Source organism: Solea solea, chromosome 11 (assembly GCF_958295425.1).
Source record: "Solea solea chromosome 11, fSolSol10.1, whole genome shotgun sequence".
NCBI lineage: Eukaryota > Metazoa > Chordata > Actinopteri > Pleuronectiformes > Soleidae > Solea > Solea solea.
In genome coordinates this window covers 13548378-13565856 of record NC_081144.1, presented here as the reverse complement: position 1 = coordinate 13565856, position 17479 = coordinate 13548378, and the positions used below count along the sequence as shown (strand labels likewise).

General features: G+C 39.4%; 3 protein-coding genes across 9 annotated transcripts; all 3 read right to left on the bottom strand.

The window, feature by feature from the left end:
* Nucleotides 1–5664: 5664 nt before the first annotated feature.
* On the bottom strand, nt 5665–8747 carry LOC131468021 (uncharacterized). 5 transcript variants are annotated; one of them, XM_058641854.1, is made up of 7 exons: nt 8690–8747; nt 8350–8389; nt 6551–8248; nt 6374–6440; nt 6204–6279; nt 6000–6119; nt 5665–5929 (listed from the first exon to the last, which is right to left on the bottom strand). In XM_058641854.1, the coding sequence occupies exons 2-7, from the start codon at nt 8387–8389 to the stop codon at nt 5807–5809; spliced, it is 2124 nt and encodes a 707-aa protein (XP_058497837.1). In that variant the 5' UTR covers nt 8690–8747; the 3' UTR covers nt 5665–5806. The 5 variants fall into 5 exon arrangements, with proteins under 5 accessions (XP_058497837.1, XP_058497836.1, XP_058497838.1 ...); XM_058641853.1 differs by having other exon boundaries at nt 8350–8517; nt 8690–8720; XM_058641855.1 differs by lacking the exon at nt 8690–8747 and having other exon boundaries at nt 6204–6276; nt 8350–8675.
* A 110-nt stretch (nt 8748–8857) lies between these two features.
* On the bottom strand, nt 8858–10789 carry dnase1l1l (deoxyribonuclease I-like 1-like). Of its 2 annotated transcripts, XM_058641862.1 has the most exons (9): nt 10740–10789; nt 10488–10644; nt 10318–10406; nt 10139–10225; nt 9929–10047; nt 9610–9722; nt 9327–9484; nt 9121–9217; nt 8858–9045 (listed from the first exon to the last, which is right to left on the bottom strand). In XM_058641862.1, the coding sequence occupies exons 2-9, from the start codon at nt 10626–10628 to the stop codon at nt 8965–8967; spliced, it is 885 nt and encodes a 294-aa protein (XP_058497845.1). In that variant the 5' UTR covers nt 10629–10644; nt 10740–10789; the 3' UTR covers nt 8858–8964. The 2 variants fall into 2 exon arrangements, with proteins under 2 accessions (XP_058497845.1, XP_058497846.1); XM_058641863.1 differs by lacking the exon at nt 10740–10789 and having other exon boundaries at nt 8859–9045; nt 10488–10674.
* Nucleotides 10790–12033: 1244 nt separating this feature from the next.
* On the bottom strand, nt 12034–17375 carry LOC131468024 (TRAF3-interacting JNK-activating modulator). 2 transcript variants are annotated; one of them, XM_058641861.1, is made up of 14 exons: nt 17163–17372; nt 15477–15890; nt 15242–15374; nt 15026–15143; nt 14891–14918; nt 14768–14797; nt 14485–14580; nt 13798–13869; nt 13518–13655; nt 13277–13414; nt 13056–13191; nt 12840–12973; nt 12603–12719; nt 12034–12419 (listed from the first exon to the last, which is right to left on the bottom strand). In XM_058641861.1, the coding sequence occupies exons 2-14, from the start codon at nt 15855–15857 to the stop codon at nt 12219–12221; spliced, it is 1722 nt and encodes a 573-aa protein (XP_058497844.1). In that variant the 5' UTR covers nt 15858–15890; nt 17163–17372; the 3' UTR covers nt 12034–12218. The 2 variants fall into 2 exon arrangements, 1 of the variants encoding a protein (XP_058497844.1); XR_009241664.1 differs by having other exon boundaries at nt 12279–12419; nt 12835–12973; nt 17163–17375.
* Nucleotides 17376–17479: the final 104 nt, after the last annotated feature.

Below are 17479 nucleotides of genomic sequence, written 5' to 3'. Positions count from 1 at the left end.
TGTGTTTTTATTTTTTTTTTACTGAAAACCCACAAAAGTAAGCACCCTAAGAGAATATGATAACCAGGGTTTAGTCACACAGTTATACTCATAGATATGCATATTAACTGACAATATAACCATTAAAATATCCCCAATTTCCCAGAGTTGAGGAATATCTTAATTCTTTTTTTTTTTTTCAAGCCCACCCACTGCAACGTTAATTCCGCACTTTTTAGGGGGGGGGCGGGACCTTTTTCCCAGAATGTAAACAGTGACCGCCATCTTTGCTAACAGTTAAGCTAACAGGACCATATGTCACTGGTGAGCATGTAACAAAAAAAAGAATGAAGATATTGCTCAACTCAGGGGAGGTTGGGAAGCACAATGTTTCAAAAATGCTACCCCTATTCTAGTAATACAAAGCTAAATGCAAATCGGTGAAGTATTCCTTTAATACAAACTATGGCACAACATATGTTTTTATAAACATAAACAGAAATAATTGATTTTTTTAAATCCCAAAATCTAAAATTGATACAATGGTCCCTTAATGAGAAATTTAATTATTGCATATGTGCCTTTTAGACCTGTATAAAGACAAAATTCACCTTATTGACTCACTGATCCTACATTACATCAACACTAAATTGAGTTTTTAAAACACATCAAGATCAAAATATCACCCCCTGCTGTGAGTTTTGGATTATCAACTGTATCCACCTGGTAGACTGGCAGCTGACGGCTAGTGTATGAGAAAGGATTTAGTTTTAGTTTTTTTGTTTATTTAGTCCGGTCGTTCCTATACTGACTCAAATAGATTATTTTACCTTGAAGCACAAGCAAGCTAATAAACAGCATTGAAAACACAGATATTGCATAAAACACAATTTCAGCAATGTCTAAAATAAAGGCATTAACCAAAATACATTCTTTGAAATAAAATACACAAAGTGTTTACAGCCCTGTAAATGGGGCTTTGAATAAAAGAATGACTCATTCAATCCCTTTGAGGGATTCATTTGTCTCCATGCTGGAAAAAACTATGTATAGGAAGACTGCCACAGCCAAGAAGAACATAAACTGAACCCACAGTGGGATGAGGCGAGACTTTGACTGGGGTGCCTTTGGAGCATCTTGACCAGATTTAATGGGCGTCGACGTCAAGGAGGAGTTTCTGTAAGAGGACGTCTTGTCATACAAGTAGGGCCTGGACAGGAGACAGAGGAATTGTGCTTAATTAAAAAAACAAAATAGTTACTAAATGACAACCAGTTTTGTTTGGTGTAAAACTCCATGGTGGAGTTAAAAACAAGTCCAATATTTGCAATACAATCATTAACAATACAACTAAGTACTTAAATTTAAATCTACAAGTTGAAGTTGTTTTTTCAAGTAAAAAGGGATCCTCTTTTATACACTTGTATGAACAACTGTTTAACTTTAATAAATGACTTTTTAAAAGGCTTAAATGTAAATCAGTGGTAGAAGTAGTGATCTCCTTGTAGTACTAATACTGCAGTATATAAAGGATTCAGGTAAGATTTCTGCATTTAAAATATGAAAATGTTAGAATAGTCAATGTTTCTATTATGTCACTGAATAATACTTACCAGTGCATAAACCTTCAAGTTTCAATTACTTTACTACCCTCTTAAGTCAAAAACATATAAAAACATTACAGATTCATATTTTATTCAGCATTTTTTTGCATAAATCTCTTAAACAACTTCAGCCCTTCTCAAAATAACCAAAAATCTAAATCATTTGGAGGATTTTAACCATTTAAATACCAGTTTGATTACTTGATGTCACTGTCATATATAAAATGAAGTGTTATTTTCCATATAACATTTTTTTTTTAAATATGTCAAAGAATATCCAAAATATTGACTTGGATGTAAGTTTTAATACATTTAGTCCCATTCAAAACTATCAAATAATGAATAATTATCAGGATTATAATAATACAATATGTGACACTAACACAACCAAAATTATGGCCAGATGGAAGAGGAAAACCATATTTTATGAGATACTTAATCATTTTTATTATATTATTTTTATTATAAATCTGTGATCTGAACAACGTGAACAAAATTTGAACCTACATGGCAACAACACAAACTAACTTTGTATGAAAACACTTACTCTTCAACATATTCCCTTCCTCTGTATTCAGATCTCGGCCTTGCGTAGGTTGAGTATGACTTCCTGTAGAGAGAAAGAAAAAGTAAACATGACATAAACCCCTCATCAACTGGATTAATTTACACTTTCAGTATAACTAACTTACTCCTGTTGAAATTCCCTCTCATTCCAATTTGGTCGTGAGCTCATGTAAGATCTACTACACAAATATGAGAAAGAAATTTATTTAGCTTTATTTGTTTTTGCATACTTGAAAACATGATAAAAATAGAAGGACAGTCAGTGTAAAAACATAACACAATAGCAAAAGTAAAAGTACTGACCTGTCTCTATAATCTTCTGCACCTTCACTTCTGACCTGCAAAAATGGAATCACAGATTTAGGAACTGTATTGATGTAGAATATTGACCGAACTTACAAACACAACAGCTTTAATGTTGCAATTCATTCACATGCACTGATAATCTGCATCTCTGGCTCCAATGATAGATGGAGTCATCAATCAGATTAAACCTTGTTCCCTTAAATACAAATATGTCATTTGGCTTATCTGGCTTATGTTAATATAAATTGGTTTCAGAAACAACAATTTACGTATGAAAGCACTAGGGCTGTAACAATATGCAATATGAAACCGAAATCGCGACACTCAGATCCACGATCCTGTGTCGCGGTGTGATAAGGCAGAATAGCGACACACCCCTTCCAACTCCCAGAGTTATCTCTCCCGTTCAGATCCAATGAATCATGTGATGCCTGCCTGCAAAAGTTGAGCTAGTTGAAGAAGAACGTGAGAAAACATGGCAACCAACCCAGAAATAGCGGATCCGACCTCTTCATTTAAGTCAGCAGTATGGCAACACAATTTGCCGTAAGTTCTTTACGTGACAACAGCTAACGGCAGAAACATTGCCAATGCTGTCGAAGAGGCCGGATTTTAACCGCATACTGTATACGATGCTTTGCTCACACTGTTAATCTGGCTGTGCAGAGAGGGATGGGCAGAGTGAGGAAAGTTGTCACGTTTTTCCACCGCAGCACAACAGCTGCAGCTGTGTTGAAGGAGAAACAGGTGATGCTACAGCTGCCCTTACACAAGCTGGTCACTGCAGGTGACATTGTCACAGCACAGAGAGCAAGCCTCTTCTTCTGAAGAAGAATTTTCAACTCCCTTAAATCAACTCCACAACGAGTTTGGTTTTCTTAAGAGAAAGAAGTTGTTTATTTGTTTAATGTTTACTTACTTGATTTGTGGTTTGCAGCACAGGCAGTAAGCCTCAGTTACCTCAGTGTGAAACAGTAGCCATTTAATTTACTTCGTAAATGTAAGAGAACTTGATTGAAGAAGAATTTTCAACATGCTCGAATCATTTCCACAGTGGAGTTTAGTTCTGTTTGTTTTTCAACAGTATTTTGTTACAAAGAAAACAGAAGTGTTATAGCTTTGGCAAATTGTTAATAATTTGCATAGTTAATCTTGTTCTTTGGTGTTAAGTAATTGTGATACAAATCGAATTGTGGGTCAAAAATTGTGATACAAATCGAATCGTGGGTTTGGTGTATCGTTACAGCCCTAGAAAGCACCCTTACATAACTTTATAATATAATATATAATAAACCCCTGCATGGCATGAGGTACACAAACTAAACATACTACACTATAACAGCCAACATGGAATGTAGCGTCATGCTGGATCATCCACTTGTAAGATTCTTAGTTTTCTGTAACTAACAGTGACTGACATCCACATTCAAACATCCGTCTTCCTGTGACATGATTACACTTATGTTTATTCACATGTATGTAAGCAAAAACATAATAACACCGTGTGGACTGAGACACTTACCGGTGTCCTGTAAACATAGGTGACTTCATCCTCTAGAAAAGAAAACACAACAAAGGTCATGCTAAATATCAAGGCTTTGTACATATTATGTACACTGTTCCTGCACAGTTGCAATTCATTCGATCACTAACTGCTGCTTGAAATTTCAGGTTCAAGCAAATCCTCATTAATATAATTAAGTTAGGTCCAATTAGAAGTCAATCCCCTGATTAATGTCCTTGTATCAGTTTACACAGTGTATGGGTACACTGGTATTTCCGTTGTGTTTTTATTGTTTATGTAAGTGTTTCTTTCTTATCAAGGAGCAAAAAACAAAAACATTTTCACATTTAAGAACCTGAAATAAATTCAAACCAATTATTGAACGATTAAAATGTCAGCCATTCAGTTATTAATAACTAACAGCCAGTTAACAGATGCAGCCCTACTGTGCTTCTCAAGCATATTCACTTCCTCATAAAGATTCGTGAGCTCCAGCATGTGGATGAAAGACAATATTAGATGATAAGTGCCTTGACAGTTACCTTCTTCTCTGTAGAAGGTCTTGTCAGGTAGTGGCTCATACTTTGTTCTTTTGTCTTTGCCCATGGCCTCTTTAATCTTCTTCTCGTACAGACCTCTGGTGGAGTCTGGGGAGAAAAGTGATGAACAGTGTAGAAGGAATGAAGTCACACAGGCAGGAAGAGGCCTGTGCACTTTACTGGGATTAAGGTCTATTAAAAAAAACGACATTGAGTAAACTATCAGAGCGACTCACCGACCACAGGTCCGTGCTTTATCCCATATTCATCCAACAGCTCGCTAATTTCCTGCGCGGTTTTCTTACTTAATAAAGCCATTGTTTATACTCGCGTTACTAACTTTAACTGCGGGGTTTGGATACTTTTACAATCGTTTCAACGGAGCTATGCTTTCTGTTACTAAATACAGACGACGACCATGACTCCGCCCACAGAAAAATTAGTTGGAGCTCGTTTTGTGCGAGCGCGTAGCCCGGACCAGACCAGGGTACTGGATCTTCTGGTTTTCCAACGTAGAGGGGCTTAATCTCCGCCCTCTTTTGTTGAGACAAGTCTTAAATAGACTCGTACCTTCCCTCAAGCTGACGTCATTTCCTGCTTTTTCCTGAATTCTTCTTCTTCCTTTAGAGAAATGGAGCAGCGCCACTAGCAGGCCAAAATTAATATAGACGTCAGAAACCCTCTTTCTTTTTCTTTCTTTCTTTCTTTCTTTCTTTCTTTCTTTCTTTCTTTCTTTCTTTCTTTCTTTCTTTCTTTCTTTCTTTCTTTCTTTCTATTAAATATCTACCTCATAATATCTTTACAACTTACTTGACCTTATTTAGTCTTTGGGTAAAATGTGTGGCCTCAATCATCTGTGATGTCATGTGATGGATGAATGTACAGTGCATACAGTAAGTAGTGTGCTATGTGCCTGTGATTGAGGAATAGCTTTAATATTTAACTATATTGTGTCATCTTTTTACCACTCAAAGTGATGTGATCACTTGTATGTAAAAGCAGTTACTAATACTGTAATATGTAAGTTTAGCACTCATTCACCCAAAGTTCAATAAAAACGGAGGCCCTAGATTTAAGCCCAATGAGCCTCGATGTAATGGGAACTAAACCTGCAACAGTACAGTTCATACAAATACATGAGTGTCAACTTAAACAAATGTTAAAGCAAAAATGTTTATTTAAAAAACAACAACATTGTATATCACAGTTCCTAATATCTAGCATTTTACACTGCATTCATTTCTTTTAGCATTTGCAAGCATATAAAGTAATAAAACAAAACTTGTTTCAATGGCAAAACACTGGCTTTACTGCTTATAGAAAGAAGCTTGGCTGAGCCAGTCCAGTTGGTCAACGGTCAACCAGAACATCAGCAATCCCATGGCTATCACCACAACCATCTTCAGCATCAACTTCAGCATGCTAAGACACTGTAGGGAAAAAGCACAAACAATTAACAACAATAAATGCACAAAGTAAATGTTCATGAACAGTACACACCTTGTGTTTTCTGCTACAGATTTGTGTGCTGCTGTGACTGTTCTCTGGCAAGTTCTCTGGTGTATTTGGAAGATCACAACCAGGCATGATTTGTAGGGTTTTGTCAGGCGCCTCAACTTCCTGCACAGACAAAGAATATAAACACTGATCACATCTGCACATTTCAGTGTGTTCTAATTTAAGACCATCAACCAATGATCGTACACTCACGTCAGATGTTTCTGTAGAGCTCTGGTCCTCCTCCCTGTCTGTGGAGCTGCTGAGTGAATCTACATCACTGCTAAGCAAAGACAAGGACAACACAGTTCTTGATTGTTTCTGCCAAACGAGTGTTCAAGAAACAATGTTTCATGCCAACATGACATTCTGCTCACCTTTCAATTTCATAGTGGATGACTTGAGACAGTGACTCTGTACAAAAGTGGACTTTTATCTGCCTCACTAAAACAGGAAAAAAATGGAAACTGATGAATTGTGGAGCACTTAAATATAGCACTTAAATATTATTCCGTCAAAAGAAAAGTCTTGGTATCCATCTCATCTACACTCACCTTCTCTTGCATTCTCCTCTTCACTGTCATCGTCAGATTGGAAGAAAGTGTTGATTATCTCCTGTTCTTGTTCCCAACTTCTCTTCTCTTCACGTCTATCATTTCCGTGATTCATGATTCCATCATTTCCCAATGGTCCCAGGTCAGAGATCGCAAGTTCACTGTTGAAGAAGAAGCTATCATCCAAGGATCCATGGTAAGAAGGGCTTATGGCTTTGTTATCACCTTTCTGTACCACCGAGTAGCTGTCGATGTCTTCTGCAGGACATGGATCTGAATAAGTTGTTTCTGCTTCATCTGTGTCTTCTGTGGTTAACAGGTTTTCAGACAGGACAGAAGTCCTTTTTGACGCATCAAAATCCCAGTCAACGCTGAAGTCAACTGAGTCCTCTCTGTTGGTTTTGGTTTTACTGTCATTAGAAATGCTCCACATGGAAGATGCCGGGGTCTCGTAGTTTTCAAGATTTTGTGGATAGATATCATCTAACAATTCCTCATCATCAGTGGAGCTGTCGGAGTCTGCCTCACCAGTTTCGCCGGCATCATCACACCCATTCACAAATGCATCGGCCAACACATTCTGAACAATCTCTGTTTTTCTCCCTTCATTTTCTTCGACTGCCACATGGAAACTCACGAGCGCATCAGTGTCCCTCTCCAAATCTCTGCTGTACAGATACCCATCTCCCTGCTCGTCAGTGTCCTCATCTGTTCCCACCCATGTCACGTCCACTGTGTTTGAACTCCTGCCAGATGTATGAGGCAAAGCACTTGACTGGGAATTGCTTTCTTCATTTTTGAGTCCGTCTTCTACATATTCACACGAAGAGAAGTCTGAGGGATAATCTGCAAAACTTTCACCGGCCTCTTCATGCTCCTCGCCAGAGAATTCCTTTATTTTCTCTACATATTCCTCACTGTCAGCTTCAACAATGAGATCCTGCAGACCGTGCTCTGATATTGCTGGAAACTCCAAACTTTCTGTCGCTGACTCGCCTCCGTAAAGAATTTCAACCTGAGCAAGAATATTTTGGTCTTGTTCAACTCTCATGCTCTCACACGCAGGACCAGATGTGTCCTCTTGCTTGTCTTCTTCTCTCTCGTGCTCACCCTCTTCCATCCCATCAATATTTATCATCATCTTGTTGCTGTGTTCAGGGACTCTTCCAAAACAGGACTCCTCCTCAATGCTCACGTTCTCCCCTTGTTCCTTGTTTCTAATTTGAGTGTTTTCAACATCCTCTGGTGCCAGAGGTTGTCCCTCAGCAGGGATCCCGTCCTTTTTATTGCCAGAGCAGTACTCAATGTCAAAAGACTCTGACATCCACAATTCCCCAGGTTTCTCTGCTGTGCCCATGTCCTCTTCGTCGTCGACTTCATCTTCTCCAGAGACGGAACCTTCTTGCTCTGAATCTCCATCTGAGCTTGCGTAGTCCTCCTCTCCTGTTTGTTCGCGTCTGACGCCCTGAAAATCCTCTTTATCGCTTTCTTCATCATGCTGGTCTTCAGCAACATTTGCAGTCATGCGTGTATCTTTAGTTTCCATGCTGCACAGAACAGCAGTCTCAGCCATTCCTTCCTGGTTTACGGCTCTGAGTTCCTTTCTTGGTACATTTTCACAAGAGATGTCTGTCTCATCTTCCTCACACTTTCCATCAAAATTGAAATTCTCAAAGTCTAAATCTGGAAAAGATGTCTCTGCAATGACATCATCAATTCATCATTACCCATTTATAAATTGTCAAAAATATACACATAAATAAATGCTACAGTTGTAAAAAAAAAAGGTTGTTTCTTACCCAACGCATCACTGAGTAGATCAGACAGACTTGTTTCCATCTTTGCAAATAAACAAATCAGATGATTAATGAGTAATATCCACACTAGAATCCTCTTCTCTCAGAAAGCGAGAGAGCGCAAAACAAAACCTCATCTGTTGTTGCTGCAAGTGGCTTCCTGTCAGACAGCTGGTGCATATATGTCACACATTAAAACTAAAACCATTTGGTTAAATGGACAGTAAGACAATATATATATCAATGTTAATGTAAAACGACAATAAATATGAGGCTAGAGAATGACTTCTCTCTGAAAAGTCAAGTAACAAAATGGTTGTTTTGTCTTAGAGCACGGTCTTACCTTCAGGAGCTCACAAAATGATGTTTCCTTTGATGTGGTTTTGGTTTCATCTGCAAAATGTGAACTCCAGCAGCCAAACACGCAGTTCCGTCACACTGAAACAGCTCATGTTTGGGTGTCTGTTTGTCAGTCATCATAAAGGAATTGTACAGTGAATATGTTGTGTGCCACTTTGCTTTATTGTAACAGTTAAAATCAAGTAAAACTACATCATTTAATAATTTATTCATAACATTCATAATTGAATTGGATTGTAAATAGTTGTCCTAAGTGGTTCAGAGCTCATGGCGGAGGAGGTAGCGATGGTTGGGCTTCAGGTCCACTTCTACTGGAAAGTGGTCACTCACCTCAAGAGCCTGTGGAGGATAGATGTTCATGTAAAGTCTAAAACGGAACTGATAAAAGGCAAATTCACACGGCAACAGGTTTACCTCCTCCTCTGTGAGATGGAAACTCTCTTTAAAGTTGAACGGTTGAGCTGAACCTGGCACTACGCTGGAAATAATTTCACGTCCGTGGACAATAATCCTGTTGGAAAATGTGAAAAGAGTATTGTGAGAAATAACGTTCACCAACACCAATAGTTTAACCTTTGTGTAGTTGGTAGTTGTGTGATTTTCGGCAGTCACTGTCTGACCTGTCATAGGCACAACGTGTCTTCCTCCGGACAGTTGTGTCATGTTCATCTCCAATTAGCCACAGAAACCTGGGGTCACTCCTCAAACGTATGTCTCTCCAGCCTCGGATGGTGACGTAGTTGCAGCCAGCGTTGAGGTCCCCCAGGATCATCACATTCTGGTGTGATGGAGGCAATGCGAACATTTTTTTTTTTTATTTTTCAGATTAAAACAATTCATCTATTTTGTATTTTAGCTAAGGGATTCAGATACAGATTTAAAAGAAAAAATTAGATGACCTACATCTGTCTTCCACTTCTTGTAAACTTCTTTAAAGACCGTGTACAGCTCATCCATCTCCTTCATGGCAGTTTTTGGACTGGTGTGCTGGCCAATCAAGACAAAATCCTTCACCACTGGAGATAAAGAAAATACATTTACATTGAGTATGGGATGAAATGCATTTATTAAGGTTACACAGGAGACAGACATGGTCATTGTTACTCCTGCATATTCATCCCTGCTTATATTTCTTTCATAATCCAGGTTTCTTACTGTCAAAATTGAATTTTTGAATAGAATTTTCCTGTACAGCTGAAAAACATGTTTCTTTCATTCTTACATGTTGTGGGAGAGTGAAAGCGAACAATGAAAGGCTCACGAGAGAAAATATCAGTTTCATTTGTCCCTTTGTCCAGTTTAGGATACTGATAATGCTCTTTGACCTTCAACATGTTGTTCCTGTGGATGAAAGGAGGAGAAAAAGCAGACTGTAAGGATGTCACATTCAACTGACCATTAACAGTAATGAAGCTTCTTGTCAAACAGTTACCTGTAAACGTAGACGTACTGTTCCTTATAGGTTTTCTTCCCCAGCCTTTCACTCTCCACATAAGAGTATGAGTTGGATTTGTCAAATCTGTAGACAGCAACATGAATGCCATGACATTAAAGACGGTTCACCAGATTATTTAAACTTTCATTTTCTTAATATTAAACCTGTAAAAGTACCTGTTAAGATCTTTAACCAAAGTTTGTATAGCTTCTCCTTTGGAATCTCGAACCTCCTGAATAAGACACAAGTCACACCGAGACAGGGTCTTGGGAGGAAAACAATAACTTCATTGTTACAGTTTTGTTCGATTGCTGCTCTAGTTTGTTGTGCACGCAAAGTACAATACCTTCAGTAAAATCCCCATAACCTTCTTGTTGTTTGCCTTTGCCTCTCCAAAGCTCTGAATGTTGAAAGCGCAGATTTTGAATGAAGACGTCACGGTCAACACACACAAGCCCACAACCAGCTGCAGAACATCAGTCCTCATCTTGAGGATGATCACTCTGCAAGTAAAAGAGAGTTTAGCAAGATCCCCCTTTGTCACATTGTGAAATATGAAGAAGTTTAAGCCACATGTGTGTCCACCACAGCCTCTAACCTTCAGTCCCCGTTACACCCGTTGATTGACCTCAGTCCAGCAAAGATCCATCTCTTCAATGAGCAGTGTTGTATTTTGGGGAACATGCTATGGTGGATGTGCTGTGTCAGTGCCTGTTGAGAATGGCACTTTATCTGGAACAGTTAAAACGGCAGCACAATTCACAATAGGTCCATCCAGAGCTCTGGGTGTGTTTTGTCTCCATATGTTTGAGTGTAATCACACAATAGATGGGTCTGTGGGTCATGCCTGTTAGTTCAATGCACATTTTGGTAGAATATACCACATATCATTGGACATATGGACAGTTGGTATACCACATAATGCAGTTTCATCACTTAGAAAGCACAGGTGTGTTTTAAGCGAATTTCCCCCATGACTTCCTTTAACAGCTAACAACGACATTCACCAGCCGCTTTATAAAAAAACACCTGTTCCACTGCTTGTCAAGGCAAATATTAACTGAGTGCATTTAGACAAGTTGTCATGGTCAAGACAGCCAGCTAAATTTCAAATTGAGCATCATGATAGGAAAAGATGAATTTGAACGTAGCATGGTACTGGAGTATTTCATGAACTGCTGATTTCCACACATACATCACCTCTAGGTTTTACATAGAATTGAACATATCCAGTGATCAGCAGCTCTTTGAGAGAAAATGCCATGTTGATGCCAGAGGTCAGAGGTGAACGGCCAGACTGAGTTTGAAATAACAGATAACTCAAATAACCACGTGCTACAACCAGTGAATGCAGAAGCTCATCTCTGAATGTAGAACATGTCAAACCTTGACACAGATGAGCTACAGCAGCAGAAGACCACACCAGGTGTCACCTCTGACACTGTATTACATTAGGTGTCCTGTTTATCTGACTGTGTCAGTGCATGTATTTTTTACTTCCTAGAAAATGTGAGTTACATTTCTGAGAGTATTTTTCTTATTATAAAAAACACTGGACAACTCTTTCATTGTCTCCTCAGTACCTCGTCATTTACTTGTCTCATTTGTATGTTTATATTGATATTTGCCACTGCATATATGTAGTATTTTCTTCCACCCCTAACTATTCTGCAGCAGCCAACTTGTATGCTTAGATTGCAATTTGGTTGTTTTCCAACACTTCAAACACTGTTGCCCTTTTAATAGTGCATCTCTGTCTGAACAGCCTACACAATGTACAATACATCACATTATTTATCTTATGGAACCCTCCCCCCCAGAAATAATATTCATAATAATAAAAATTAAAAAAAATCCACTGAATGCTGCTTACCATACATACGTTCAAAAATGGCACTATTTATTTTACATAGTGTATGACACGCATGACACAGAAGTCAACATTTTTAAATATGAAAAATACAAATGGGACATGTCATGGCATATGCATTATGCAAAATACTACATCCAATTAAAATCCTATTTTAAAAACAACAACAACAACAACAACAACTACAGCTTAATTATAATAACATCATCATATTGGTCTAAAACAGCCTGAGTGTTCAGGAGTGGCCATTTCCAAGAGATAGTCCTGGATGCGTGTCTCTATATCAGAGTACAGGTCTTCCACTTGCTCCCTGAAGGGAGGATGCCACATCCACAACATGACGACCCCTGCCACAGCGACGAGGAGAAGGAGGAACACACAGACTTTCCTCCAGGAGCCACATGGCATCTGAACAGACAGGAAAGACAGGGATTTATCATTATATTGTTGATGATGACTGATTATTATGTCTCTGTCTCATCGGGACCAGGTTTTGGTCTTCATGGAGACTACTGAAAAGGTCCTGAAAAGGCCAGAAAAGCTTCTCAAGAGGAAACAAATAAAAAAGTAATTACACACACACACACTTACCAGTCTCTTGCGGCGGTGGCTGATTTGCCGGAGTTCTTCCCTGCACTGTGACAGCCGGGCCTGGCTGGACTGACACTCCTGTTCTACTGCATGCAGTTCTGTCTGCAGCTCCTCACACTGCACACACACACATGTAAATTACATTTGGCTGTAGGTGGCGTTATACACTTTTCAATGTGGCAGCCCTGAACCTAACAAATAGGTTTGGTTGAGTATACTGTGATGTCCCAACCTGACCTCGCTCTCCTTGAGGCGTAGTTTCTCCTGAGTGTGACGGAGCTGTTCCTCCATCTGAGAGTTTTTTCTCAGTTGCGTCTCTGTTTCGTGTGATGTCAGACGATCCTGAATTTCCTGACTCTTACGGTCACCGTCTAGGAAACAGACAAAAATGTTATATTTTGAGCCTGAGAAAAATGGACCCAGAACACAAAGACATAGCTCTGAGTGTCTCACCTCTAAGATTCTGGATTTCCTCCTTTGAGAGAAGGTTATCCTCCTCCAGCACACACATGTTGTACTGCAGCTCTGTGTTCACTTGCCTCAGTGACACCACTTCATCCCTCAGCTCATCCTCTCTGGCTCTGAACAGCTGCACAACAGAGACACACACATTTTTCACCACAACTGTCCTTCAAACTTCTCACCTTGCACACTGCCACGTTACTGTACCCTACCTCCACTTGGCTGAGTAGCTGTTGCAGCTGTTCATTGCTGAGGCGCTGGTTCTCCCTGAGTTGGTCACAGCTCAACTTCAGCTCCTCGTACAAGCTCTGCCACTTTAGTGCCGCTGCCTTTGCTGAAATAAGCAATTCCTGGTGAAAAAAAATTATAAAAAGTATATTCAATATTCAACTGCAAAACTATCATTCTTTTTATAGATGAGCAGAGCAAATATCACCATAAAAACTCAGTAACCTGCAGTGTCTCAGCCTTGCTGAGAGCCTCAGTTTTCTCCTGCGTGGCCCTCTGAAGAGCAACTAGTGCTTTCTCTTCGTATATCAGTTTCTGCTTCTCCATCTGCACCATCAGTTTCTTCACTCCATCTTTCGGAAACTTATGCAAGGACACAATACGACTAGATGAGACCAGTATGTGAGAGAGTAACAATGCAGTCAGACTGACTGATTAACAAAGGGCAGAAAAGAAAACAGCGAGTGCTTGAGTGGGTTTCTTCTTCACCAGCTGCTGTTCTTACCTTCAGACAGACATGCAGCTGTGCCTCCAGAGCCCCGATCTTGTTTCTCAGCAGGTCTTCACTGCAGCGAGCCTGTGTGGGTTAGAGAGGAAATGACTGACTTTTGCACTGGAACCTGCAGATAGAAGATGGATGTTTTTTTTGCATGTTCTTGTATCGCCTGCACTCACTCGTGCATGAAAGCTTGCAGCATCAGTGAGCCACAGGCAGGGTCATAATGTGTACATTTGTACACAGTACTAACAAAATACCTGCGTAAAAACAATTTTACAAATGACAAAGTTTGTTTTTTTTAACAAAATTAGGTTTTTGGCATTTCAAACCCTAATTGAAGAACAGAAAAACAAAAAGGGAAACACTAACATTATCCTTTCATTCATTAGAGCTAGATAAGCCTAAAAAAAAGGCTATAATCATATATAACAGCTACAGACTATCACACCCTTCCTGTATAAGAATGACTTATACTTACACTTACAGCTTACACTACACCTACACAGTATAGACTTGAGCGGAAGCAGGAAGCTCCAAACCACAGGCTGCATATGTCTTCCTGAGGCTCATACACGACTGTCACATAGATAAGTGCAGTCTAATATCAAACGGATTAAACAGCAACACTATGACACTTTATATAAAAAAAAGGATGGTGTTTGGGGACATGTTTGATTCTACAGAGAGTCTTACAGTCCATATTTTGTTGGAGGAGTTCACGAGGTCTGACATGCTCTCCTGTAGACCAGCCAGCTTCTTCTTCATGGCCTCCTCTCTCCACAGGGCCTCCTGGTAGAAGAACACGCACAACAACAGCGCTGCGTGAATACTGTATGTCTCCTGACTGTGTTAAACTGAGAACCTTTATTTCCATATGGCTTCACCTTTTTTTAAATATTAAATATATTGTTTTCATTTTCTTTGTTTGAAAGCCACATTGTCTCACTTCACTGATAAACAGCTTTATTTGATTTACCTGCAAGTACTCAGCGAGCTGCTGAACATCCTAAAAAGAAGAAGACAGAAATAGTTATAGAAAACCAGAGTCTGCAGTTTATATCAACAACCCCATTGAATACAGCAACAGTTTTAAACTCACCGATTCCTTAACAGTGACGAGGCCAGACCTGTGCAGAAGAAAAGATCATGTCATGGGAATTTAAAACACAGATCTCTGCTATTTTTGACATAGAATTATATGGAAGTTTCAGGGAAATGTTAAAGTCCCACTCACACTGTCTGCACACCCGCCTCCCGAAGAGGGTTTTTTGGTGGGACGTTTTTGGCTTGAGTTGCAAACTTTTGGTGAAGGCTTTCTGTTTGAATTATTGGTTTGATGGAGGACTTTTGAACTTGAAAGAGAAGAATCAGAAAGAACAGCTGGTGAAAGATTAAAGATAGTGGTATACAGTCACTGGATAAAATCCATTGTAATTGCCAAGACTTTTACCTTTAACACTGTTCTCTCTTTTCTTCGTGTGCTGGCTTGATTCCTTTATCTCTGGTGTGGAGGTAGATGCTTGTTTCTTTGAACAATCTTTGTCTTGCCTCACCAGTGTTACTGGCTCTGACAATAATGAGGCCTGAGGAAGTGAGAGGAGATGGAGGGAAGATGCAGGTGTTTGAGGGACAGAGGGAACATCTGGTGATACATTAAAAATAATGTCAAGGGATCTTTTATTTACCCATGTACTGGTGCTTGGACCATCAGTTATGCTGCTGTTAGATGATACAATCGTCTTTTTATGACCATTAGAGGGAATTTTGTGGATGTTTGTATTCTGATACTTTAAACTATGCTGTTTCATTGTCTTTGGTGAAGTGTTCGTCCTTGTAGACTTCAAGCCGCACAGCTCTGGGCTCAGTGATCTCCTCTTCAGATATTCCAGCTGCCGTTTCTCTTTCTGTTCATTTTGGATCAGTTTTGTGTCAAACTCTACCCTGGGGCTGCGACACGAGGTCACATTGTTACGTCCTCGCATGTGTTCACGTTTCTCTGCTCTCATCTCCACTCTTTGGTCAAAGTCTTTCACTGGGCAGAGCTGGACCCCGGTCAGGGTGTCCATCACAGCTTCTCAGGCTGTTACAGTGCCTCGAGCCTTCAAGGACAGCAGAGCAAAAAGTTTCAGCATGTATAATTATAGCTGAAAATGTGTATTTTTTTATTTTTTGTGGTCACATCTGAAAAAAACTAGAGCATTAGCACTCTCCCAGAGAATGCAGTTGTGCATGCTAAGACAGGTTGCTTGTGTGTGTCTGCCAATGTAGTAGGAGAGAGAATAATAATAATAATAACAACAATAATAATACTAGTTCATATTATTATTAACTAATGTCCCACACCTGTTATTTCACTGCAAAAAAATGCACTGGAAAGTCCCCTTCAAACAATCAACATTTAAACAAAACTTTTAATATGAATGCGCGACAAAGCCAGTTTAAAAATGTACCTTTCTGACTCAAAGTGAGCAAAATTAACATGGCAGTCTATGAGGAAGAAAGGCTGACAGGTGGCCTTGTGAGAAATGGAATGTCTGACAGCAACAAAAAGGACACTGTGTGGACATTTTGCTACAGAGCTCTGAATTGTGTGTAATACTTGTGGTGAAAGAGGTCGGAGCTGAAAGAGAAGAAAACACAAAGTAATGAAAAAGTAATAATGAGTGCTCATGTTGTTGCCTTAGATGCATGTGTTCCATCAGCTTTGCCTGCCTTTGAACTGCCCTCTCAGTTTATTTCCCATGGGAGATGGGAATAACATTATCTTGTTGTATTAAACAATGAGAAATAAAGCTTTCTTTTCCATTGTATTCTGTTCTAAAAAAAAAAAGAGTGCAGAAAGTTAAATATATATAGAAAATCCAGAATGAGCCAAACATTTTGATGTATGCAGTACTCTCTCAGACCTTTTTTAAAAAACTGATGCTTGTTCAGAGACAGCACTGACAGAGTTTGGAATGGCCTGCACCTGTGTCATCGGCTGTTCTTGAAATGTGTATATGCATAAAATAAAAAGTAAAGTAAAGGACAGGTAGCTCAGCAAGTCTCTGTGACCCATGTGGGTGTGTTGAAGTTGAAGCAATTGCAGTAGTGACTCTAAAAAACAAGTTATAAAAGTAGAACTACTAAAGTAGTAGTCGTAGCTAGGGTAAAGTAAAAATAAAGCATTATAGCAAAAGGTCAACCCTGCAATGGTGGCTGTTTTTTCTGTTGTCTTTTTCCTTTTTAGAAAGATTTTATCAGGGTACCATATCAGAGACAGACTAGGCCCTGACAACAGTCGATGGAGGCAGTGGAGGGAAAATGTTGATAATGCAAGCAAAAAAAACCCCAACAAAAACTACTTAATAAGAAGACATGGAAAATCTTACCCACTACACCATGTCATTCTGTACTTCAAACTCATCATGAGGTGAAAGAGTTAGTTATCCATTTTGTCACTCTTCTGAAAGAAATAATGTCCCGGGGCTTTGTCTGCATTTCACATGTAGCTGCAGTTTCTGTAGAGCATAATTTTACAGGAAGTGAAGAGAACCACAGCGTCATATGTTCCTCTATCTCAGCAGCCACTCACACCAAACTGATGCCACGCACGGCTGGGCCCCAAGATTACAGACAGACCCAGTGTGTCCCTCCTGCATGTATTCTGGATGGGATGGAACTCAGCACCTGAGACACACACACACAC

Excerpts from the sequence above, each read along its gene's own strand:
- LOC131468021 (XM_058641854.1), bottom strand. The coding sequence starts at position 8,389 with ATGGAAACAAGTCTGTCTGATCTACTCAGTGATGCGTTGG. Across the intron at positions 8,249-8,349 it reads TCTACTCAGTGATGCGTTGG|AGACATCTTTTCCAGATTTA; the intron begins GTAAGAAACAAC and ends ATGTCATTGCAG. Across the intron at positions 6,441-6,550 it reads AGAGGAGAATGCAAGAGAAG|TGAGGCAGATAAAAGTCCAC; the intron begins GTGAGTGTAGAT and ends TTCCTGTTTTAG.
- dnase1l1l (XM_058641862.1), bottom strand. The coding sequence starts at position 10,628 with ATGAGGACTGATGTTCTGCAGCTGGTTGTGGGCTTGTGTGTGTTGACC. Across the intron at positions 10,407-10,487 it reads TTATGGGGATTTTACTGAAG|ACCCTGTCTCGGTGTGACTT; the intron begins GTATTGTACTTT and ends TTTCCTCCCAAG. Across the intron at positions 9,723-9,928 it reads CTTTCACTCTCCCACAACAT|TGGTGAAGGATTTTGTCTTG; the intron begins GTAAGAATGAAA and ends CTTTATCTCCAG.
- LOC131468024 (XM_058641861.1), bottom strand. The coding sequence starts at position 15,857 with ATGGACACCCTGACCGGGGTCCAGCTCTGCCCAGTGAAAGACTTTGAC. Across the intron at positions 15,375-15,476 it reads GTCCAAGCACCAGTACATGG|GCCTCATTATTGTCAGAGCC; the intron begins GTAAATAAAAGA and ends TCACTTCCTCAG. Across the intron at positions 13,870-14,484 it reads CCTCCAACAAAATATGGACT|GCTCGCTGCAGTGAAGACCT; the intron begins GTAAGACTCTCT and ends TAACCCACACAG.